Source organism: Anomalospiza imberbis, chromosome 8 (genome assembly GCF_031753505.1).
Source record: "Anomalospiza imberbis isolate Cuckoo-Finch-1a 21T00152 chromosome 8, ASM3175350v1, whole genome shotgun sequence".
Lineage (NCBI taxonomy): Eukaryota > Metazoa > Chordata > Aves > Passeriformes > Viduidae > Anomalospiza > Anomalospiza imberbis.
In genome coordinates, this window is record NC_089688.1 from 762686 (window position 1) to 788906 (window position 26221).

General features: G+C 44.6%; 1 protein-coding gene and 2 long non-coding RNA genes across 4 annotated transcripts in view; 2 read left to right on the plus strand and 1 right to left on the minus strand.

The window, feature by feature from the left end:
- LOC137477705 (uncharacterized) overlaps positions 1 to 26221 on the plus strand; it is a 499166-nt gene that overhangs the window by 374086 nt on the left and 98859 nt on the right. The window lies entirely within an intron of this gene.
- Positions 1 to 26221, minus strand: part of CTNNA3 (catenin alpha 3) — a 427360-nt gene that overhangs the window by 1523 nt on the left and 399616 nt on the right. Inside the window, exons 16-17 of the mRNA XM_068196847.1 lie at positions 19707 to 19812; positions 12246 to 12380 (exon numbers count right to left, since the gene is read on the minus strand). Of these exons, the coding sequence (XP_068052948.1) occupies positions 12246 to 12380; positions 19707 to 19812 (241 nt within the window). The remainder of the gene's footprint in view (positions 1 to 12245; positions 12381 to 19706; positions 19813 to 26221) is intronic.
- On the plus strand, positions 9808 to 14441 carry LOC137477704 (uncharacterized). 2 transcript variants are annotated; one of them, XR_011001147.1, is made up of 3 exons: positions 9808 to 10135; positions 12251 to 12341; positions 14095 to 14441. It is a non-coding gene; the product is annotated as an uncharacterized lncRNA (long non-coding RNA). The 2 variants fall into 2 exon arrangements; XR_011001146.1 differs by lacking the exon at positions 14095 to 14441 and adding an exon at positions 13942 to 14079.

A 26221-nucleotide genomic window follows, 5' to 3' on the forward strand; every position in this document is an offset into this window, starting at 1 on the left:
AATTGGCAGAAAAATCTTCCAGTTAATACAACACACACTGCTGCTCTCTGGAAATGAAAAAGAAAAAAATTAAGATATCTGGTTGAATGCACACATACGTGCGATGGCAAACTGAAATTATCTCAATTCCCCAAGAAAAGGTGTAAAATCTACCAGATGGCCTCTAAAGTTCATTCTGTGCTGCAGCATGTGAACTTTCTAGAAAGGCTGCCAGTCTCTAGCAGCCACGTGGTGTGTGCAGGGCATTGTTGCCATCAGAGGCGTAGGTGGGTGTGTTTGGGGACGGGGATGTATGATCTGAATCACGGAGCTGGGCTGCCCAGCCCCTCACTAGCCTGCAGCACAGCTGCTGTCACACACTTGGATATGAACTTCAATGCACGTGCTGACCCCCAAATTTCAAACACTTCTTTATGCATCTACCACACATGAAACAAACCACTTCCCAAAGCTGCAGGCTGTGGGGAAGGTTTTGCTCCGAGTTCCTGTCCCACACTCCCAACACCTCTTTCCCCAGGGAGGCTGCCCTGAGGGGCAGCCCTAGCTCAGGGGCAGATGGAGGGAGGCCCTAGCCACACTTCACTGCTGGATGCTGTCACACAGTGTTCACTGGAGCAGGAGGAGACACATAGGAACGTCTTTCTTTCATGCTAACCTGAGGAGTGGTTATACACAGACACACCTCTGCATGCACACACACACACGAAATTTCAACTATCTATTGCTGTCTAGAACAGCTGACAACACCATAATCCTGACAGCTTCTTGAAAGCTTTGAATAACCTTTTTTTTTTTTTTCCCCTACCCTAACACTCCCTTTTCCAGCACTGGCATAGTAACACTGCTATGAGGCTGCTGGGACAAAGAAGAATATGGTTTTGGTTCTGTGGGAGATAGTAATGGGCTTCAGAGGAAGCTTTTTCCCTGGAGTCTCCTAGTGACTGCAGTGTGTGTAACTGCTCCATCATTTTAAAGTTGCTGGGTGATAGAGGCATGTGAGGAGGGGTGGCAGATTGGGCAGCAAATACATTCTTATTTGCATGGCAGGGAAAAGGCTTCTTGAAGAAACTGGTAGCATCCAGGCTGGATGCTACAAAACTTCAGCTGTTTTTTATTGTGACTTCAGTGTGTGTAGTGTGGAACATGGAGAATGCTGAGGTGAACACTAGAACTTAGCTGGTCTTTCCTCTGCTATGGAAACTGAACAGTTACCTCCTCCTTCTGCGCCCTGTGGCTTCTTCCACAAATTGGCTGTGGAACAGTCTAGGGCTCCTTCACCCCACCACTGGGATCAAGCAAATTGTGTTTTTATTGTTTTCTAAAGTATAATCATAGGTATCTACTATAAGCAGCAAAAAAAGTCAGGGGTGCCTAGTTTTGATGAGACTGTAACTGAAACCCAGTATGCAGCCATGTCAGCCTCGTAGTCTGACACAGGCTCTGGGAGAGGACACCTGTCAACTCCAGCATTTTAAATGCTCAAGAGCCAAAGCCTGACTCCAAACCCAGCTGCAGAGTGCTCCAAGTGGCACAATTGCCCTTGCCACACCAGAAGAACTGAACCTCTGCCATAGCATTAAAGTTCTACAAAAGATGCCCTGAGCCACAAAGAGCCATGCAGGTACCTGGCCCCAAAGCTGTGAGAAACAGCTCTGTGTGTCCCCTGCTGCAGGGCAGTGACCTAGAGCCCACCAAGGGTCTTAGACCTGGGCTTTTGCTGCATTACCTGGGGCTGGGCTGAGTCAGAACCGGAGTGAGGTGCAGGGACACTCAGTTAATGCTGCCCTTTAGGCTGTCTGCCCACAGCATTGGCTGTGTCCTTGTGCCTACCTGTCCCTTCACCTTTCTAATGCATCTCGCATCTGCCTTCTGAAGAGGAAGGTTGTGTTGGGGTGGGGTATTAACTGCATTCAGAATTTTGGAGAAGCTTTTAGATGTTTTTAGATGTGTACTACAGATGCTAATAATCAGGCCATATATTTAATTTCCTCTTCTTTCGGCTTTAGAGAACAGTTGTTTTTCTACCTCAATGCCAGTAACACTGTACAGTTTGGTGGAAATCTGTTCTACAAATCTGATGTACTCAAAAACTGTCTTCACTTGGATGCTTTTATCTCAGATATTCAGCAGGCTCTTCAAGGTCTCATATCCAGGAAAACTGAAGAAATGAAACTTGGCATAAATGAAAGCCTGATAAAATATTCATTGAGCGTTTAAGTCCATTTTACTTAGAGAGATGTAGCTGCAAACTCTTCAACGCACAGCAAGTGGTACATAAAGATTCACTGGCAAAACAAACCAACCAACCCATCCCAAACTAAAACCTGTTTTATTTTTGCCTAACTTCACTTTTACTCTTTCAGCATTTTCCATGGAGATGCTGAAAGATCTAGCCATCCTAGCCTTCAGATTTTCCAGGTCTGACTGTGTAAGACAATAATTCATTCAAGGGTTTAGGAAAAACATCCCTTGCCATTTCTTTCCTCACCTGTCCTCACCTGTGAGCAACAGTACTTGGCTGCCGTTGCAAAAGGAGTTCAGAATGATTCTGACCACTGTAATTTCACACTGGAGTGAAACACACATAATACAGAGCAGATGACAGTATTTTTTAAGGAAAAAACCCCCACCCCAAATCAGGCTGGCAGCACTCATGCTGAAATCCACTCTCCTTTCTCCAGCACTTTTATTCCTCCTCTGTAGTAAGTCCTGAGAGCAAGAAAGCAAACTCTCCTCTGAATAACAAGAAATGAAATTTTGAAACTTTTTTTCAGTTTGCTTACATGCATTGTATTTTTCTCATTCTGGTGAAGTAATTTCATGTCTTGGCAGTAGTGGCAATCACTGCTATAAAATGCTGAACCATATAATAACTGATATGGGCAGTTATTTTTAATATTCAGAATAACAAAGAGAATAATGACTTAGAAACTGAAGAAACCCTTTTGCTGTCAAGGTATTTTCTGTTCAGTGCAGTAAGAAATGCTTCCATTGTCCCATGTCAGCAGTAGTTGCAACTCGTGCAGCAGTGAAATACAAACTCTGCTTACTGCAGGGCATGCAGAGGCCAGGCTCCCTCCTGCTCCATGCTGGTGTGATGTGCAGGTGCTGTCCCTCTGCCCTAAGGCAGGGACAGACACTTAGTGTCTTTGGGAACAAAGCTGTGTGGGCCTGCAGAACAGCACTTCCAAAGAGTGTAACCCGGCGTGCCGGCAGCCCCAGCTGGGACACCTGCACTCCTGTGTGGGGAGTGCTCTCGGAGTTCTGCAGGGAACGGTTCGGTTTTGCTCTTTGAGAACAGATGTATTAGTTGGCTGTTTACAGTATCTCAAGTTGTATTTACAGTTCACCCAGATTTAGGTTTTCCATACAGGTGGAAGCTGAGAGCTGAACACCAAATACAGACTTTTTATCAGTGTTTGAAGTCTGAACTTAAAATTCTTTTGGAAATAAGGTCAGTTATTAAAAACTGATTTTAATTGAAACACAAGGTTCATTATGTAAATTCCTAGAAGCAGATTTCCTTTGGTACACTATACTGAGAGACTAAGACTAAATTTTTATTTCTCTGACAGCTACATCTGAAAGTAACATGAGTTCTACATTTCTGTGGAGAGCAGTGAGTGTCTGAGTACTGCTGCATTTCAGGTAAGGAGTCCTTTTGATTTAATCCTGCTTTTTTACTAGGTGTAGATAATTGCTGTTTTGAATTATTTTATGGTTCTTTCACTGAGGTTGCTATATAAAATAGTCATTTAATCCCTTAAGATTAAAAGCAGCAGAACAATCCAAAAAGAGTGAAATCGCTGTTGCTGAAGGCATTGGAGTTTTTACTGGGCCTTGGCCAGGATTTTAACACCACTTACTTGCCTGCTTTTCTGAGCCTCCCTTTTTTCCCACTCAGAGTAGTGTTAATTTCTTTTTAGTGGAAATGGATCTTGGTCTAACAGTGGAACCAGAAGATGGGTTTCCAAGAAAAGCACAGCAAAGTTGGAACTGGAAGCCCTTGGTTACCTGCCATGTGTGCTCATGCAGCTGACAGATGACACACAGAACCTGTCACAGATTCAACCCCAGTACAGCTCAGATGGGAAATGAGCCAGATGGAGCCTTGCCATTGGGATTCTTTTCCCTGGGAACTGTTCCCTCAGTGTTTCGCTCACCTCTGCTTTGCCATGCTCTCACTCTGGGATTCTGGAGAGGATACACGTCCATCCCATGGACGTGGCCTCAGGAAAACAGCTTCATTGCTTGCAATTCTTTTCAAGGAACTGAGTTTTCCTAGAAACGTGGCTGTTCCATTGGTTATCTGTGTTTGTGTCCATCCAGTGATTGCATTAAACACCTCAGGGGTGTCGGGGGTCTGTTTCAAGTCTTACCCATTTTTCAAGTGGGGAAATTGAATCTAATGGACTGAAAACTAACCATTACCAGAGTCTGCTTCAGGCTAAGCAGGATTCAAAGAAATGAAACTGAGTTCTATAAATAGGCCAGGCCTGTGTCCAAGTTAAATGATAAACAACTCACATTAAAGGCTGCGAAATTGTTCCTGTGCAACACCATAATGGAGCAGATGCTTAGCCAGGCAGATAGCTCAGTCCCTCCCCAGTACTGCTGCTTTCACTTCCAGGGAGGATTTTAAAAATCTCTTTTTTTAAAAACAGGCCCTTGAGAAAAAGAACAGTGGCTTAATATAAATCCTTTCCTTACTGTTGAGGAAGAAATTGAGTGTTTGCTGCAATAATATTTTACATACAATGAAGCTAAGAACTATGAGATGCATCCTGATTTTGCTAATTGCCAGAGTAATTATTACTAGGAAAAGTTAGCTGTCTTTTAGTGTACATTACCAGAAATATTTCCTGTTCCTTTAAATTAGTTTTTCTCAGTAGGTGCAGTTTAGAATGCAGTAGTAACTGGCTCCTTCCAAAGGCCAGGATTTCTATATCCACACACCTGCCAGCTTACATTATGCAAAAGCTAGAAAGTTACAGTGTTACTAAATAAAAAAAAAACCCATATTGAAATATTTCTGTCAACTCTCAGCAGAAGAAAACTTGTGTCAGCTCTTGGGGGTTAATGTCAGCTTTTAGAAATTGAGAGTTCAGTATTTTCAGAGTCAAATACTGAAATAAGTGGTTCGTGCATGGTGTGAAGGCCTACAAGTAACCTCCCCCATCCACTCAAACAGGCTGAGCTGAGTTCTCAACAAGTGCCAAGGAGAAACACCAGCCAGGAGAAGCGAAGTGGCTGAGCAGAGAGCAGGAGCTGTGCCCTGGTGCTCAGGGGCACGGCTGTGTCAGACCAGCCACTGTGGATGGGAAGCAAGGGAAAAGGGATGCTGTTCCACCACAGTCACAGCACAGTGAGAGCGGGACAGCGGCACCGAAGGCAGAGGAATGAAGTAGGTACTGTAGTGACTCAAGTGGGCTGTCAGGGCAGCCCCTGTTCCATTGTGATTCCCAGCTTGCTGCTTTTAGCCCTTTGTTCCTTCCATCCAGTCCTGTCAGGGTCACAGCAAGGCTGTTGTGCCCATCTCACTTCTCTTCCAGGGGGAAAGCACAGCCATACCCTAAAAAGAGCTGAAATGCCCTGCTCCCATCTCCTGCCCTGCCGAAGGGGCAGCTCCTCTCCAGCAGCAGCTGAACCCCTTCCAGTGGCAAAGGCACGGGGCCATTTGCCAGCTGCCACAGCAGTGCACGTTGGCCAGGACAGCCTTTTCCTAGGGTATAGATATCCAGAGATTGGGACTGTGTCAGCCAAAGGCCTGGGGGCAGAGACTCTCCCTTGAATTTTTCTAACTTCTGGCTTTGCCTCTGTGTTTTCACCTGTGGTTCAGCCCTCAAAGCTGGAACACATTCATTGCAGTGTCATGCTGGAAACTTGTGATTTAACAGGCCCAGGAACTCAGGAAGGGAAACAGGTATTTCAGTCCAGCCTTGAAGCATGAAGTTAGACACATTAAAGCACCTCCATTTGGCACAAAATGCCCGATGCCAGTGTTTAGGTTAAAGTCTGGCTCTTGAGATACCAGGGGGAAGAGCTGAAGATAAATGAGACATTTGCAGGAACAGCAAAGGGAAACAGCCCTTAGTGCACAGGTAATGCTAGCCAGCTAGCCAACGTGGTGGTGGGGGGGGAGCTTCTGTGCCAGCTAGCAAATTCTGGGATACTGGGACTCTTGAGAGTTTGCTCTTCCAGGCCCTTTCTTTTTAAGGCAAAAAAGCTCTGTCTCTCTTGCCAAGTACAATATAAAATGAAACATAAGAAGACAACGACTGTAAATAGCACAAAACAGAATTGCCTGACAAAAGTAATGGAGAACAATATTAATATGTAAGATATGTTCATTTTCTGCCCTGTGAAATAATTCTCTCTAGTTAAAGCCATTGTCGGAAAAAGAGCAAACTGGCACAGTAAGGTGCAAGCCTATTGCTGTGCAGTGCTTGTAAGTGAAGTATCAGCTCATCTGCATAAATGAATGCAATTACTATCAATCTGCATACTGCAAATGTTACCCCATTATTTTGTGCCTGAAGAGGCACCAGTTTAATTAATAGAAGGAAATGTCCATTTCCTATTTCATCACTCCTAATGAAGACTTGGTGAATCCTCACCATTTGAACTTGCGCAGCTTAGAACCTGGCAATGCAAGTACTCACAATATTGGATGGGCCTATGAAAGACTAAATAGTGAGCAAGGAATTTTTAATGAATGAAAATAACAAAACGGCAATGAATGGAGACCGAGAAGGTGATAATCCACATCTCTTCCTCCCTTTTTCTGTACATGACCCCCTCTAACCTCCATAATGAGGGGCTGACTAGAAAGAAAGTACCGGAGCTTGGGAATGGACAGTGGGAAAGTCAGACTACAAGCGTGTGTAGCCTGAAGTCCAAAAGCCACTAAACAAGGACAGCAGTGGGAAGAGCTGCCAGCTGGGAGCTCCACAAAGCATCCCAGCTGCCCCAGGGAAAGTGGCTTAATTAACCTCCACTGGTGCTGCAGCCAGGTATGAACTGTAGGCAAGAAAACCCCCCTGGGGGAGGGGAATGAGCACTGCTGCAGGGCAGACACGGGCACAGAGCACACAGATCAAAAACAGCTGAAGAGGACTGAGCTGTGTTTATGGATTTCAACAGTTTTTCACATGCATAATGCTCTTTGTTGTCATCCCATGCTGGCAGCCAGCAGCACCTCCTCCAGTGCAGATCATCATGCAGGTGAGAGCACAGTTTTCTGCTGACAGAGACACAGCTGCCCTTGTGCCATGGCAGTGCCACCCGCCGCTCCACGGTACCATCCAAGGTTAACCTGGAACACCAGTTTAGGGCTCCTCGCTCCACCACAGCATCATCCAGAACTGGTAAGACAGCGACTGTGGCTGCTCTGTTTCAAGAAGACAGTTCTTTCTTTTGTAGATTTGCAAATACGTGACACTACATCCTCTGTTTTTCATCCCTCTCTTCCTCTCAGTTGGTCCTTAGGCTTCAAGAGAGGCTGCTTTGGATTATTTTTTTAATGAGCTGCTACTCTTGTGAGAAGGAACTTTCCTTGAAGGTGATTTAAACCCAAGATCCTTGTGCACAGTTCTAACGACTGGAGAAAGGGGCTGTGGGGTGACTGGAAAAGCCATCTGAAAACAGTGCTTTTATGTGTGGATTCCACCAGCTGGTACTCAAAGTGGACCTGTCACTGTGGAAGATGGTACTGACCCATCTGAATGTGGAAATGTTCATTTCTCACAGGAGAGGAGCTTCCCCCTCAGCTTTTGTGCTGCCAGATGCCTGTCCCAGTGAGGAGCCAACGCCAGCCAGAGGAGGGGAGGATGCCCAAGGACCAGGGAGGTCATTCCTGCACAAACCTACGTGGTTACAGGGGTGGGGCACACAATGGAGAAACCTGTGAGTATCATTACTTCCTAATGCTCTTTCTGGTAGGTTTCTTTTCCTGTAGCAGATCTTCACTAACCAGAGCATGAATTCAGTTTCAGGTATTTGGAGACTCAAGTTTTATACTTAATGCACAATAAAACCTTTACTATCTGCAAGGGCTTGCTGTCTCCTTTTCTGATTCTCATTCAGACAAGACCAGGACTAGGGAGAATAGAAAGTATAATCCTATTCCACCTACAGTTCCAATTCCTGTATTTTCTAATGGAGTTCTAATATTATTTTCTGGGGAGGGAGAAGGTTGGAAAGGGGAGAAGAACCCTTCTGCTGTCTCGAACAGAACTTGGGTTTGTCACTTCTTTCAAGGCCAGCTAACCTAGGAATGTGATCCATTTCTAAAGCTCCCACATGCACTTTCAAAACTGGAACGTGCTCCAGCTTTTAAGAAAAGCAATTCAATAACCAATTTCATACCACTAGTGCATTTCCCTCCCTCTCGACCGAGTAATTTATCAACATAAATCCCACTACTCTTCATAAACTGAAGCAATTAAAGCATATTTGTTTATTATATATATGTTAATATTATTTAATTTTATAAATAATAAATATTTTATTATATAAATATTTTATTATTATAAATAATTTTAATAAAATAAATATTATTATACTTAATTGTTTATTAATATATGTTAAATTAATACAAAAGGCCATCGCTGGTTGGTTGCGCTGCAGTTTCCGATAACCACAATTTTAATTGCAGGCGGGCAGATGAGCACCGTCAGTCACGAATGACCTCCCCTTCCCACGACAGAGACCAGGAAGACTTTTCTCGATTTTCTAGAAATTTTTCATAACTGCTGACACCAACCATGTCTCCACTGTCTTTAAAAGGCCTGGGGTGAGAGCACAGGTCTCTTGACACAGGCTAGCAGTTTGACTCTTTTCTATGTAGCACCCATTTTATTAAAAAAAAAAAAAATGAACACAGTCATTGTTGGGGCATTTTCTAGGATTATTTACGAAGAGTAGCAACCTTGCAGCATCTCACCTTGATTGCACAGAACTCCCCCAAGGCCATTCAGGCCTCTAAGCACAATCTTCATTTCCACTGGCTCCCAAAGGAAGCAGCTACCTGACGGTGTTCACTGAGCTGGGAGGGCGCCGAGCAGCTGCCTGCAGGAGCGCAGGCTCGGGCAGTAATCACCGCAGGGTGAAGGCTCTGCTCGGCTCCGGGCCCCAGGGCTCTGGCACTGGGGAGTGTATGAGCAGGAAGCTGATTGGACGGTAGGATGTATGGGAATGTATGAGCAGGAAGCTGATTGGACGGTAGGATGTATGGGAATGTATGAGCAGGAAGCTGATTGGACGGTAGGATGTATGGGAATGTATGAGCAGGAAGCTGATTGGACGGTAGGATGTATGGGAATGTATGAGCAGGAAGCTGATTGGACGGTAGGACGTGTGGGAATGTATGAGCAGGAAGCTGATTGGACGGTAGGACATGTGGGTTGTATGAGCAGGAAGCTGATTGGACAGTAGGACATGTGGGTTGTATGAGCAGGAAGCTGATTGGACGGTAGGATGTATGGGAATGTATGAGCAGGAAGCTGATTGGACGGTAGGACGTGTGGGAATGTATGAGCAGGAAGCTGATTGGACGGTAGGACATGTGGGTTGTATGAGCAGGAAGCTGATTGGACGGTAGGATGTATGGGAATGTATGAGCAGGAAGCTGATTGGACGGTAGGACGTGTGGGTTGTATGAGCAGGAAGCTGATTGGGCGTGTGGACAGCAGCATGGCAGCTGAGCCAGCCAATGGGTGCCCTTCTCCTGTTACGTTCTGTTAAGTCTCGGTTGGGTTTCTGTTAGGTCAGGTTAAAATTAAAGGTACAAAAAGCTTTGTTCCCACTGCTACAAACACACACAGTTGGCTTTCTCAAGTTTCTGGATGCACACAGGACAAGTTTCACCCTCCTTCCTTGTCGCAGGGTTAGGATCTATAGTCATCTCTTCAGGATTATCAATCAACTTAAATTTGGGATTTCATTTTTAGAGCTTAAAATTTTTGCGCCAGACAGATTATGCACTGTTGACAGGAGCAACACAACAAAAAGGGTAAAGAAAACAACATGAGTATTCTACAGCAGGAGGCAGAAATAGCAAGAACCGAACTTGGTTCCAACATTTGGCTTCACTGTAACCCACACTGGTCACAGAACGGCTCGTGAAAAGAAACAGGTAAGGAAGAGAAACTGTTAATGTGCAGCACAAGTGAAAACACGCACTGGCTTCAGAAATTGTACATTCAATTAAAATTAATTCACTGTATGTTCCTAAGGTTAAATGTGGTGTCTCAACTACCATTTAAATTAGCCAGCACAAGTATCCTATAGAAACTGTGTGTTTCAAATCTTACCTCAGCAACAAAGCTCATTTCTGACTGTTCATAAACCACATAAAATCTAATAATAGTTTTAGTGAAACATAAATAAGGATAGGTAGGCCTAGAGAGAGACAGAAATAGGTATGTACAGATATTGATGGGTAGAAACAGGGCTAGACAGGCACAGGGAGAGGCAAAGATACAGGTACAGCGAGGTTGACACAGGTAGAGGCAGCTCTAGAGCGAGGTGTGGGTATAGACAGGTGCAGATAGGTTCAGACAGACATGGACAGATAGAGAGACAGGCTGACAGATATGGACAGACAGACAGAGGTGCTGACAGATTTTGTCAAGCAGAGGTAGATATTGACTCTCTAGATAAAAGACATTTTTGACAGGGAGAGGTAGTGACAGGTACCCAGACACTGACACATAGACACAGGTACAGATAGATCCTGACAGATTCTCAAAGATTTTAGCCAATTCTGTTAGATTTTGGCAGATTCTGACACATTTTGACAAATTCTCTTGTATTCTGGTGGGTTCTGACAGAGATACTGGCAGTGGTGGAGACAGATCTTTGACAGAGATTTTGTCAAATATTGACAGGTACAGAGAGGGAGATATATATATAAGGACAGAGAGTGACAAGTACTGACAGGTGGAGTAAGTATAGATGGATAGACATGTATAGATGACTAGTGATACATACAGATATATAGGTAGAGATGTGTAGATACAGAGAGGTGTAGATATAGATACATATAGACAGCTTTAGACAGGCAGAGCTAAATATTGGCAGGCACGGATAGGTACTGACAGGTATGGACAGGTACAAGTAAGTATTGAGCAGGTACAGGCAGGCAGAAATAGGTATGGTTTGATAGAGACATATAGAGATAAGTACAGACAGATAGAGGTACAGATAGGCAGAGCTAACTATAGACAGGTATAGATCAATACAGAGAGCTGTAGATAGGGATAGACAGCAGGTGTGTAGATAGGTAGGGGTAGATACAGACAGGAACAGATAGGGATAGACAGAGATGGGTAATCTGAGGCAGGTATAGGTGGATAAAGACAGAGACAGGTATAGATTAATATAGATAGGTACAGACAGATGGAGGGACACAGAGACAGGTATTGCTGGGTGTAGACAGACAGACAGGCATACAGACAGATCTGGATCTGGATACACAGAGGGAGATGAAGACAGCCAGGGATAGGTACAGACACAGACAGAGGAACAGCTGGGGAGAGCACTGTTCCCTTGAACACAGTGCAAAGTATGTGAAGGGTAGGAATGTGCCCAGTGTCCTACCTGGTTCTGGTGCTGTTTGGCAGATTTATACCTTGAAATCACAATCCTATGTGCTCCAGGCAGTAACACATCACACATGGGAATGTGAAGGCATTTTATGGATGGCTATGCTGAGGCCAAGTGCATAAAAGTTCCATAAAATCACAAAATGTCTTTTCCATGGCTAATGATACTTGGCTGTAAAGGAGCTAGTAACTCTTAAAGCAAATTCAAGCAAAGTCAATAAATTCACTCAGGAATCACGTCACCTTGCTCTTCCTGTTATTTATTTCTGTAGACCTCTAGAATGTCCTGCACCATTTTTTCTGGCCTGGAACTCCACTCCTGGACTGTTTTTATTGTGTTCAGACACACATTTGAGCATATTCCACATGTGTAAGTTAATGCACCTTAAAGTTCTTCAAACCAAACTACTTCAGAATAATAGTGATAATGTGCTGTGAGAATTTAAAAAGGTGACTGTTATTCCTTTAAAGCCAGAAGTCTTACGCATCATGGTCGTAGATTCTTGCTGTTAAGCAGGTATTAGAAAAGAAAACAGGATTTGGAGTGATGGTGGAACATGCTGCAAGAACAGGAAAGCCCAACTCAAATGCAACACCTAGTTTGACTAACAGAGTACTCAATGCCATTTTTCTACTTACTGCAGACATGATGAGCTCTCCACCGAGATTCTGGATTTCTGCTTTAACCTGGCTGCAGATCTTGAGCTGATGGGAGTATAGCTTGATCTGTTCTAGGTAAGCTAGTAAATCCTGTTTGCAGGACTGGTCTGGGCACTGAAAAGAACAATAAATAAAGCACTTCAGTAACTGCTCATTCAAAATGACAACTCAGGAATCACGTTGAAACTTCAGTGAAGAGTATTCCAGTTGCAGACTACTGGAGCCTTGCTTTTCACTGCAGTTGTATCAGGCTGCAAAATTCATTCCTCTTGGGAAGCTTTTTAAAGCGATCGTTAGAAGCTCAGATGAAGCCTAAGATTCCCCATATGCACTCTGTATTTAACATTACTGTGCTTGCTTTAGCAGTATTTCTAAACACATCCTTTAATGTATGGAGTTATTTCCAGTCCTTAGATGATCTCTAAGAAAATACCTCTATTAACAGTGATGAGGGCAATCCAAACAGATTTTGTGGGCTATGTGGCCATACATGCAGAGACATGTTAATATCTATATATTATGCTTTATCTTGTAATGTGATCTATGGGTTTTTTTGTGTTCCATCCAGACTGCACTGAACTCAATCTGCACATCTTCTCTAGCTGTGGGAACAGCAAAATTAGAATGTCTTATGGAAAAGTCCCAATAAAAATTGTCAATATTTTTAACAATGCAGATTTCTATCATAGAAATAAAAATAGGATTGCTGTAACCTGATTTTTTCCCAAAATTGGAGAGCAATGTTGCTCTGTGGGTACCAAGCCAGTCATGAAAGGCTGGGTATGAATTTGTTCTAAGGCTGATTCTCAATGCTCTTGCAGAATAAAAGGATCTTAAGGAGAATGGTGAGCCCCTCTTTTGCTTCCACAGCTGGAAAGAGTGCAAGTGATAAATAAGCACGAGATCCCTGCAGGTTTGCAGACACCGTGGTGGCCCGGGTGTGGTACACTCATGACAAATACAGCCCCTTCCTTTCAACAGCAAACTCTGCTCAGCTTTGCATACTGAAAAAGCAAAGATACATCCCCACCAACTGCACACTGGCAACAATCACCTGTGGTTTCATTGAATTGTGGTCAGTGAATTTAAATCCAAAACCCACCAGGAGCCAGAAAAAGTACCAATTCTATTTTAGTCCAAAAATATTTCAGCTCCTGGCTTTGCTGAAGCAACAGTATGTGTTCAGAGGGCTGGTGTGACAATGCTGTTCATGGCTATGCAATAGCAGCAAGTTCATGCTTTAGACATAGCAAAAGGTAACAGTAAACAAGTAAAGTCAGAGTGTACAATTTTAAATTAATTAATATGACTCAACATCAGTCCTTACCTCATGTTCTGCTACATCCATTATTGTTTCCTGTATTTGGGCACAGTTTACAATAAAACCAGAACATTTCTTTGACATATTCTCTTTCTATGCGATGGAAAACTGCCCTAAAATATGTTTTTATTTCTTCCTTATTAAGCACTGCTTTAAGGACTGCCCAAATCAGCATTTATATAATAGTATCTCAGTATTTAGAAAGCTGAAATACTCACTGTTTATTTAATTAATAAAAAAATATACTTCAAGTAAAATACAGTACAATCCCTTAGAGCATCAGAACTCATAATACCAAGATGGTGTGTATTTCTGGAATGACATTCTTTCTTCTCCATTCTTTTCTTTCCTTAGTTACACTTTGATTTTATCCCTCTGGCCAGAAAAATTATAGAGAAAGGTGTATAGGGTGCCAATATAGTGCCTCATCCACTTCAAACAGTGACAAGTCCAATTACAGAAGTCCAGAGACAAGAATGATTATTATATGGTACTCTTATATTCTAGTGTCAGGCCAGTCACAGGTAGTGTCTCCCTTACACAGCATTACAGAAGATATGTGTACCATTTTAGGAATGCTACAGATGATACACATCAAAGGCTAGGAAACTGCACTCAAGAACAAGACCTTGAGGTTCTATGGAAGTACTTTCAGTGCCAGAAACATTCAAAAAAGCAAATGCAGGGCATTGGATAAGAAAATTCTCCTGAAATGTAATTATGCAGCTGTACAAGGCTGTGGCATATCCACAGCTTCACTACCCGAGTAGATACAGTACATCCTTGCCCTGCACCAGCCACACCAAGGCCCAGACAGAAGGAGGATTCTGTACTGAATTCTGGTATTCTTCCTCCATTACGAATGCCAGGGGTCATTAAAAGTGACTCCCAGGAGCACAAGAAAGGAAATGGTTTTTAACGTGGGATTGTTAAATTCAGAAATCTTTGTTACAGAATGGTTATATTAAAATTTTACATAAGTAAAGGAAATTACTGGACAAACAAATGGAAAAGTATCAAGGACTATTTCCCATGTCAAGTGTATCAAAAATACGTTTGGTGATGTAAATTCTGGCATGGCTGCTGGAGGCTGGCAGCACCATGGAAGCTGTGTCAATATCCAGCGTTACCTCCCGGCAGCAGCAGGGACCAGTGGATCCGTGCCCGAGCTCTGGCCACAGCACTGCAGCAGAGGCTCGGGCCAGCCGGGGCCCCGCTCACACACAGCAGGTACGGGGCACGTGGAAGGGTCTGCACTGCTCCCAACAGGAACAAGCTCTGCAGAAAATTAAACCTCATGCCTTGCAGCATGTCAGATCAGCCATCAACAGATGTTAGGAACAAATGTACTGCAGGGAGGACACTGCATGAGGAATCATCTACCTACTGCTCAGAAGCAGCTGGTAGAAGCAGCACTTGCTTACCAGCGAAACCAAACAGAAGGACAATCAATAAATTCTGAGTTTCATCATTCCACAGGCAATTGATAGTTACTACTTTACTGCTGCACATTCTTGACTGGAGAGCCCATCAGATTCTGAGAGGTTTTTCCCCACACATCCTGCAGGCTGTTGCTAACAAGGGTTTTCTGTAAGAGCAGCATCAGAACTGACCTGCATCCCAAAGATGCAGTGGTATTTTACCCAACAGAATATCCACCAGAACATCCAAAAAATTTGAGAAACTAAAATAATGCAGTGATTTAAAGCAGACTGAAACCAGCATTCACCATCCAGGTGAAAAAGCCAGTGGCACAGCAGTTGCACAGGGGGCGTGAATGAACAATGCACAGGAGCTTCTGACCACAGACCATTCTGAGTTTGCTTTGTTCTCACTTCATCTGCTTGCTAACAAAGACCAAAGCATTTCTCTACAGAATCCAAATCTGTCTTCATGGGGATCAATACTGGGGACAATCACCCACCACCTACTATAAATGTGTGCTGTGCACAGACCGGAGGCAGCTTTGCTGCTCCACCAGTGGGGTTCTAGCACCCAAAGGGATTATTTAAACAGTACTTTCCTGACCACTGCAATTAGCTCTGACAAACAGCATTCTGGATGACCCCAGCCAGGGCCTGCCTGACTGGGAGCCTAATGGGTGCAACACAGAGGAGGCTCTTAATCCAGACCTCACTCTTCAGCATATTTCATCAAGCCAGGGTGAGGTACTCACTGCCTTCATTCTCTTAGGGCTTCCAGGTCACATTAAGTAGCAAAAATCTTCTGACAGAAGGAACAAAGAACAAAAATCTTCTGACAAAAGGGAATGTCTCCTGATAACAAATTTATAATGCACTTGTGATTCATTTGTATAGGTTGCTGTTGATGCTGTAACTGTGAGGATTTGCACCCTTGTTACTCTGAGCCATCCTAGAAGTGCTTGTGACTGTGGACTCAAATAGAGCTGAGTTCTGCTAATTGTACCACACTGTATGCCTTCCCTTCAAACACAGCAACAGGGAGCTATAAAAATCATACAAATCCTTCCTCTTCACATAATAGAAATGCTACCGAATTTAGTTGTTAGTAAAAGGCAACATGTGAAATACTTCACTAAAAACTGGCACTCATGGTCTACTCTGGGTACCAAATTCCTGAAGGGCTTATTCAGTTTGGCCCAAATTCAGAGAACAGTTATTTGGTAGCCCAGAGGAATGTAAAGTTTATTTTGTTTTAAGACCCCAGGAGTGCAGGGCATAGGAAACCTGGCAAAATAACAGCTGAGAAAAGGAATTTGAAAATACTTTCAAGATTAAAGAAAACCACCACTATGAGAAAAGAGCTTTCGAAGTTGAAGGATAACTTTGCACAGCCAAAAAAAACCTTTTAAAGCTTCTTTTAACAGAAGTTAAAAGCTCTCTAGCCATGCAAGGAATGAGAGGATCATACTAAGAATATCTGTAACAGGAGGAATAAAGCAAGACTCTCTTCACTGAACTTGACACCTATCTAGCAATACTTGCAATTGTGTTCACCATAACTGGAAGGGCTGCCTTGGTTCATCTTTTGTGTTTGGATTTTTCTAGTTTTAATGCATATAATGTAATGTAAAATTGCATCTAAATCCTAGCAACACCTGTGACTAAGGAGTGTCCTTCAGATGCACAGAACAAATTCCAGGGGTCAGGTGGCTCCAGGTGCCAGCTGTGTGCAAGCTCTGAGCGAGGACAAAGGCAAGGAGCTGGAGTGAACTCAGTAAATGGGTTACAATAACCTGGATGAGGCCACACTTCCCAGCAGCTCCAAGGGGACACACAAATTATCGCCACTAGTGGTTCATGAATACTTTCTCCTCACACTGATTTGCTCGTGTTTCTAGTCTGGAGTTGTTGTACTAATACAGCTGAAATCTTTCTTTCATAGAACAAATATTTTAGTGAGAGTGGATTCCCTGTCCTAAATCCAGCAAGAATTTATGACCCTTATTCATCTTTGGTTTTTCTATCTCATGGTTTTCTGCAGTGTATCAGTGACAGGTTTGACTTTTAATCTGCAATAGATAAAATCTTGAAAGCAGCTGTTGTCCAGTGCTGGAAGAAAGTGTGTCAAGATCAGGAATGGGGAATCCAGACATTTTACCTATTTTATCCACAAATCTGATCACAACTGTATAGATGCAAAAGAGAAAGTCTTTGTTATCTGGAATTCAGAGAGACACATGACAGCCACTAACAGACTGGTGTTGCTTCCTAGACAGTAGGAAAACAAACACTGAATATGAAAATAAAGAGCGAAGGGAAAAGTGAGAGCACGTGAGGGTGTAGAAACAGTGACTGTCCTGTGCTGCCCTGGACCTGAAAGGCAGCCACAAAGGAAGAAATGCTTCAGGGGTGCTCATGTGCCTCTGCAGCTCCCCTAGGCAGGCTGCTGAGTTGCCCTGCACCTGCTGGGCTCTTCTGGGGGGAGGTTGAGCCATCTGATGATCTAAAAATCCAACAGCAATAAAGCACACCTTCCAGCTCTAACACTTGGCATTTCATGGTGATAAGTAACTCGTAAGAGTTACTTAAAATAACTATAAATAAAAATTAAATGCAAAACCAAAAACCACCTTAAAGCTGCAGATTTGCAGAGGCTAAGACAGCCAGTGTTAGGGGTGGAGGCAGAGAAGGAAAGTACAGCAAAAGCATGGCTTCTGTAACTCTGCAGAGGGTGGAGAACAAACCATTCTGGAGCCAGAGAAGTCTGTCCTTCCTAAGCTGGTGCTGAGACCAAGCACCTGCCCAGAGCAGCAGAGCTCTGTGCCAGTGCTCCATCCCGTGTTCTCACAGCTCACCTGGAGCACCTGCATTGCTGCTGGGTAATTTACCCAGGTCAGTCAGGAGAGGACGAACCTGCACCTCTGCACTGCTGCCTGCACAGCCGGTCTGGCTTTGCCTGGCACACAGCTCATGCGCTCCACAATGGCTGGCCCCGTGCTCTGCTGGATTAGGAATGGGAAAGAAGGTGGCACAAAAGGACCTTTCAGTGTCCCACCCTCTGCCAGTGAGCAGTGCTCAGGCAGCTGGTGGGGAGCATGGCCAGGACAGGTGATGTGAACTGGCCAAAGGCTATTCCATACCAATGCCATGGAGTGTCATGGCCACTATGGGGGACTTACCTGGAAGGGGCTGATTGCTGTTCAGGAACAGGCTGGGCATCAGTCAGCACAGCTGGGGAATTGTGCTGAGCATCACTTCTTTCTCTGGTCTCAGTCCTCTCTCCCCCTCTCTTTCAGCATCAATATTAGTACTACTACTACTATTATATTCTAAATTATTACACTTTTTATAAAAACCCATGAGGTTTCCTTTTCTCCAGTTCCACGAGTAGGTGACCGAGCAGCTGCATTGCACTCAGTTGCCAGCTGGGGTTAACACCAGGAAAACAGCTTTTTATACAACTATTTATATACTAACATATACCTTAATATGTTAATAATAATTATATATATATAAAAGCACCATGAATATATATATATATATATAAAATGTGTATCTATATACATGTTCATATATACAGTATGTCTAAAATGTTGCATTCATAGCTTAAGGGAGCTCACAAATATTGCCACACACGTACAAATGTATGTGCAGCTGGATGTCTGTGCCTAGACACGTGTGATGAATGTACACATCCGTTCAGGGCGTACATGAACAGACCACTGATACACATGGAGAAGAGAACCCACGCGAGGCTCAGACAGGACCTGTGCCACAGGCACTCCCGAGGCAGTCGCTGGGAGGTGCTGGGGCCTGCGTGGCTGAGCAGCGTGCAGGGTGCACTGGTGCTGGGGCGTGCGTGGCTGAGCAGCGTGCAGGGTGCAGTGGTGCTGGGGCGCACGTGGCTGAGCAGCGTGCAGGGTGCACTGGTGCTGGGGCGCGTGTGGCTGAGCAGCGTGCAGGGTGCACTGGTGCTGGGGCGCGCGTGGCTGAGCAGCGTGCAGGGTGCACTGGTGCTGGGGCGTGTGTGGCTGAGCAGCGTGCAGGGTGCACTGGTGCTGGGGCGTGCGTGGCTGAGCAGCGTGCAGGGTGCACTGGTGCTGGGGCGTGCGTGGCTGAGCAGGGTGCACTGGTGCTGGGGCGTGCGTGGCTGAGCAGCGTGCAGGGTGCACTGGTGCTGGGACGCGCATGGCTGAGCAGGGTGCAGGGTGCACTGGTGCTGGGACGCGCATGGCTGAGCAGGGTGCACTGGTGCTGGGGCGTGCGTGGCTGAGCAGGGTGCACTGGTGCTGGGACGCGCATGGCTGAGCAGCGTGCAGGGTGCACTGGTGCTGGGGCGTGCGTGGCTGAGCAGCGTGCACTGGTGCTGGGGCGTGCGTGGCTGAGCAGGGTGCACTGGTGCTGGGGCGTGCGTGGCTGAGCAGCGTGCAGGGTGCACTGGTGCTGGGGCGTGCGTGGCTGAGCAGGGTGCACTGGTGCTGGGGCGCGCGTGGCTGAGCAGGGTGCACTGGTGCTGGGGCCTGCGTGGCTGAGCAGCATGCAGGGTGCACTGGTGCTGGGGCGTGCGTGGCTGAGCAGCGTGCAGGGTGCACTGGTGCTGGGGCGCGCGTGGCTGAGCAGGGTGCACTGGTGCTGGGGCGTGCGTGGCTGAGCAGCGTGCTGGGTGCACTGCAGGTTCCTGCAGTGGTGACTCGCCTGATCAGCGATGAGCCGCGCCAGGACGTCCATGCGCGAGCCCGACTCCGAGATCACCTTGGCGGCGTTGATGACATCGGACGTGTGCTTCAGTGGGCCTCTTCCCCTTCAGAGGAAGCACAGACACTCGGAGTAAATCACAGCTGTGCAAACTAGGTGCAGAACAACTCAATTAAACAAAGCAATAACCCATACACAAGTGACAGTAATTAAATCCCCCCACAACTGTTTTCATGTCCCACAGATTTGTATTGTTTGGCATCAAGAGGATGCAGAAGCACCAGAATGATGTTACAGTTTCTTCATATTGAAAGTACAACCCATGCCATATCCTGATTTTAAGAAATTTCTTGGGCAGTTTGCTATTCCCAGAGTTATATGAAGCTCCTTTACATTCCATGAATTTTCTAGAGATATGTTTCAAGGAAGTTCAGCTCAGTGTATTCTGAGAGTCATTGTGGATATCTGGTCAGAAAAATAGCAGTGTTGCTTTAGTTGGGGTTTTAAAAATTTAATTGGTGCACCCACTACAAACAGAGATGTATGAACAGGGCTGCAAATCAGCTTACACATGCCACTCAGAACACAGATATGCTGTATTGGAAAAATACTTCCCAAACCATTACAGAATTTCTTCAGAATTTCAGTCTAGGAAAACAGCCAAATTCTTGTGAATAGTCTGCCAAAAAGTCAGACACTTTCTGTGTGCCCGCCTCCCAAGCCCAGAAAAGCTGCTTTAATTACAGGAGAATGTTTCTAAGAACTGAGAAGTAAAATGTGACTACTTAAGGCAGGAAGTATCACCACCCTTCCCTTCACATTTGCTTGAGCCTCAGCCTCTTTAATGCTAGAACACTTCACCTGAACTAAAATCAACACTTAATTGTACTTCATGCATGTATAAAGTGAGCAATGCTGCTGAACTGAGCTTTGCCTTCCAACATCTTTGACGGGAATACTTCTAGTTGTACTAAGTATTTAATTTCCAAAGGCCCCAAATCAATTTACAAGTTCTGCACTGGACAAAGGAAGTAGGCAACATGAAAAAAAATAATGTAACTCTTTGTTCAAATGAGAAGACCCTTTTCCTCCAAATCAGTATGGTTTTATGTGTAAAGAGCATTCCACTAAAAGAACTCATTTAACCTAAAAATATTATAGTATGGACCTGTACCAACACTGCAGTCAGGAAATAACAGTGGTGACAACACAAGCTGACAGATAATGTTTAATCTCTTCTTGATTAATCACATTGCTCAGCAAAGAACTATTAGTTCTTGGGGGAAAGCATACTTTACTAATTACAGTTCCTTATTCTCAACTTTGGAAGCCCACATTAGGAACAGCCTAGAATCCAGTATTTTACACATCATTGTTCCACAGAAAGGCACCTTCTTGTTATAGTAAACCTACTTGGTAGATTGATCAGTTTATAGAAAATTTTATAGTGTATGTGGGGAATTAATTTGCAAATGCAATCCTCTGTATCTAGGATTAAGTATCTTGAGCCCTCACCCATGTCCTTCATTTGCCTTTCCTGGTCTTTTCCCTTTGAATACGTAAGGATTGTTGAGTTCTTAGGCCCAATTCTTTCGTGTGCCTACTGACCCTTCCCTCCATTCCAGGCCACTGGTTCATCGTTATTTGCACTGCAGCAGTTCCAAAGGCCAGAGGTTTGCCAGGCTTCCACAGCACATCCTTTAGCTGCTCCACAAACTACCAGCAGCCCAGGACCGTCCTGGCAAGGTTCAACCCAGGACCAGCCAAACAATACCAAAGGTGAACACAACCCAGCCAGCAAAGGAGAGATGGCATGAACAGTTCAAGCCATTTCTGCTTAGGTAGTGCTTGTACCTGCAGCAGCATTGCTGACATTTGAAGCTGGCTTTGAGGGTAAAGTTCTCCAATTAAACCAGCAAATTCCTTGTACCCTCAGAGATCTAATGAGAATGAAACAATTCCACCCAAAAAAATTACTTCACACAAATGAAAATGAAGTATTACTTTTCACCACAGACACAGCCACCCTCAGAGCCAGTAAAGGAGCACTGAGCAATGACTACTCTGGAGACTTCTGCCCCACAGGGCATCTAATGCACCAATGGTTCAAGTTCTCCTCTACAGTTCTCCTCTTTCAGCCACAGCTCAGTCTTAAAATAAATGTTAAATACCTAGGAGTGCCTCAGCCTTGTGTTAAAAAGTGCTGGAACCCCAGCACATTAAGATACAGGCACAAAGAAAGCTCCTTTGCTACACAACCAAGAACTACCTGTGCTCCTTTTTTTACTTTCATGTAAAATCCAGAGCCTCTGACATGAAGCACAGGTATAGCACATGCTCTACCCTTAGCTGCCTTAGGGTACAGCATAATAAGCCATTAGTCCCAGTTCATGATGCTGGGAAATTCTGAGTACTTTAAAAAGAATACTTGGGAAACTATACTAGATCTGCTGAATCACTGGCCAAATGGAAGAAACTGAGAGAAAAACCAAAAAACCCCAAATAGGATGCCAGTTCAACTGCAAACACTAAATTTGGATGTAAGTACTCTACTGATTAGAAAGAGAGAGTCCCTACAGCATTCTGTACAAAGCCAGAGGGGTTGTTTCAGCCATCAGTCTGAACAGGAGCCCCTGAGGCAGAGCTGCTGTGAGAAGAGCAAAAAGCACACCAAGGTACACACGGGGGTGATATCCTACACAAAGCTTTCCTGCAGCTTTCCCAGTTTTGGTAAGGCTACAGCTCTGCGAGGCTTTCCATGAAGGAAGCTTGGACACAGTGGGAAGCTGTGCAAAAAGGATGATTACATGTCATAAACAAAAGGAGAGACAGAAGGGTTAACACCCACAACAATCTGGAACTTGGAGTGGGGCAAAGGAGGAATGATCAGCAAGAGAGGCTGTGGGACATACAGAGAGCCCTTGAGGGGCTCCAGGGCTGTGGTGGGTGGGGAGGAGGTTCAGAGCTGCCCTTCTGGAGGAGCAGGCTCAGAGAGGGTCGGAGCAGAGCAGAGCAGCGCCGGGGCTGCTGCACCATTGCCAATGGCCAAGAGAGGCCAGCCCTGTTCTGAGGGTGGGATCGCTCCATCCTCTGCTGAGGGCCCTGCAGTCCTGGGGTTTTATTGTTTGAAATTCAACAAAGGAGCTCCATGGGTTTTGGTGAATAACTACCAGGTTCAATGCATGTTGCTTTCAAATGACACCAGTGCAGCTGTGCACTTTGTAAATTCCCACTTCTCCTGATTTAGCACAAAATCAGTACATTCAGAACGCCACTAACTCAGATTAACTCCCTGAATCCAGATGTTAGAGACACATAAAGTCTATTAAATCATCGAGGTTGTTTTCCCCAGCCACTGCACAGCTTCCTACCAGTTTTATATGCACTTGCACTTTTTTCTGGTAAGTTTGAAGTATGAAAAAACACTTTGCTTGAAAGGCAATGTTTCCCTGAGCTATCCATCTCACTCTCTGGAATGTTTTTCAGATATTTAGGTCTTTCTCTGTATCACTGTAACAGCATCCCTTTCCTCCTACAAACCTACTCCCTGATCCTCCTCCACTACATGCTGAAGCATCCCAAATCACGGTGGATAGCGCAGACCTGCGTGCAATAGCTCATGCACCTACAGCTGTTCAAGAAACAAATATAAAGAAACCTTTCCACCCAAGTACCATCTGCTGGTCAACAACATCACAAAATTTCTCCATTGTGGAGTCTTCCACTTCTTCCCCTAAAGCAATTCTAATTTCTCTGCTATGGAAACTGTGTAATATTTTAAAAAGTATTTTTCAAGTCAGCTTTAATCTTACTGTTCCTTCCCTGCTTCCAATCCCCAATGTTTAAGGCCAAACTTCACCTCACATACTCAGTTACTGACGTTTGTCCCGAGTGATTTCATTGAGTTCATAACCTACAACAGCAGACCCTGGATTCATTGCATGGAAGATCTAATATATCTATTTTCCTCACACCTCACTATTTCCAAGAATAAAGCCTTACAGGTTGAGCAAGCTGATAACATATTCAAGGCAATGAAAAACAAAGACAAGACATGAAGTACTATACTTACAAGCAATTATATCTCCCCAAGGTAGTGATGGATTGTTACTAGAGCTCAAATCATCTACTCTATCTAACAACAAAACTGGAAGTAGGCCATAAATAATACATAGAGAGACATCCAGCTAAGTCTAATAAGAAAGAAAATGGATTATTTACAAAGAAAGCCATTTGGAGTATCTCCACAAAGGTATAGGAGAAAAAAAACCCAACATTTCACCTCAATGTTTCTTGAAAGGTACAATCACAGGAGGAAATAAGTTGGACTGCATTAATTAGTACAACACCAAGGGTTTTGGGTAAATGTGAAAGAGAGCCTGAAGCCTCTCAAATCTCATCGTTCTTGCTCCAAGCCAGGACAAACTGAGAGCAACTCCATCCCTGTCTGCCTAAACTTAACCACAGTCATCAGCAGACATCAATATGGGGCATTATTATTGTTTTCCTTCACACTGGAATTTCACTCTGAAAAGCAGTGATACTCTTCATTCTCACAGTAATGAAAACTTCTACTTCAACTCCAAATGTTTTCACCAGCACCTTTTCCAGGAAGGGAAATTCTTCTGTCTGCAAGCACAGCTGGTGGCTTTCCCCTCCATGCTGTGCCCCCCTCAGCAAATGCTCCACACTTGCCCTGCAGCAGAAGCAGCCAGAGGAGCTGCAGTGAGCAGTGGCTGAGGAACTCCCAGCTCACACCACAACACACGGACACATTTCACAGCACTCCACGGTGTGAGCTGAAAGCTTCACTGTCGGTGCCAAGTCACAGCCCCTGCGGTCACAGCCACTCTCTGGCCCTGAGCTCCAGGCTCTGACCATTCTGCTATCAGGCCTAGTTTACAGCTCAGCAGGTCCTGACAGCTGCCACTCTAACTGCAAGTTTGCCAAGGGCATTGCAGAGGAGGCACAACTACAAACCAATCCTAACCCAGCAACGTTCAAACCTAAGCAAACCTGTTCAAACCAGGATCGGGTCTGGCAATCCTGGCCAAAGCCAGGCCAGTGTCCACCTGAGCAGCCCCAGTCTGGACCATCTGTTAGGGCTGAAGGAGACCAAGCGCTGGCAAGGGCTCCTTGGAGGTGGGAGTGGACTAGGACATTTCCTGAGGTGAGGAAGGTCAGAGCTCCTATCCAGGTGACGGAAGTGTTACTTCAGGTACACATGTGTCCTGAGGAAAGTGCATTACTTACACTGCTGTGCAATTGTAAAAGGTACAGCCATTACTTTACTCACAGAAAGATACTCCTACAGATAATAATTACCTTTCATTGACACTATTGTGGTTAGTTAATTCAGTTGTCACCACATTCCAAGGTACCATTTGTACCTCCTGCAGTTCTTCCCCAAACACGCCGTGTGTTTCTTCTTTCTTCTGCCTCCCACTGCTGCTCTGCAAAGTGCTTTAGTATTGGCATGGTAGGAAATCTGGATTCCAGTCTCACATTCTGATCTCTGTTCTGTGAGCTGTTGTGAAGTTTGTTTTTTTGTTTTATTAACCCAGTGACTGTGTGCAGTCCTGAGTGAAGGGATAAGGAAGCAGGATTCACACCTCGCTCATTACAAATGTTCTAAACTTACTGAGTCAATAGTTTTCTCCTGCAGATCACTTTGCCTGCCCCTCCCAGGTGAATGTGCAGAGTTTTAGATTAAATCTGTGAAGGGCTTGGTGTTCAAGAAGGAAAAATTACACTTTTTAGAATCATGGCTAAAAACAAAAATCCCTTTTATTACACGTGATTGCACATCTCTTTCAGTTACATCTACACAAACAGGAGGCAGCAGAGCTCCTCAGGAAATCCACACAGGGAAAAAGTAATTGGAGATTGTACAGGTGGATCCTAAAGCTGACCTCTGCCAGTTCGTTAGAGCTGTAGACACAAGAGCAAAAAAGATTTTTGTATCATGCATTTTCTGTCGCTGTCTGGGTGTACAGGTTTGAGAATTACAAGAGAAGAACTCTTAATGCTGGTAAAACTAAGTAACTGAATTAAGGCCAAACCCCCACTCGACATTTAGAGGTGCAATAGCTGAAGCAGGTCTATTCCTTAACAAAATTAATGCAATACAAATTAAAGTGTAGTCAGATGAGAAAAGGGCACAGTGAAAAAAACATTCAAAGGCATCAAGTAAACAACCACAAACAAAGAAGCAGGCAGAATGTAACAGATATGAGTAACAGCCCAGATGATTTTTCAAGCATAAATATTGTCCGACGAATGGAAAACAAGCGTTTATGGCTTCTGGAAAGATTAGAAGCTGGAAATACCATGTATCTTCAGGCAGGCTCTGAAACCTTCTCCTGTTGCATTTTCATCATCTGCCTAAACAATACATAGAAAATAGATTAAGTCGTTGCTAAGGAGATGCCAGACTTGGAAGAGCACACTGCAAGAGGGACTGGTTACCAAAGGGCTGCTGCCACAGCAGAGGGCAGAAAGAAGAGAAGCAACCT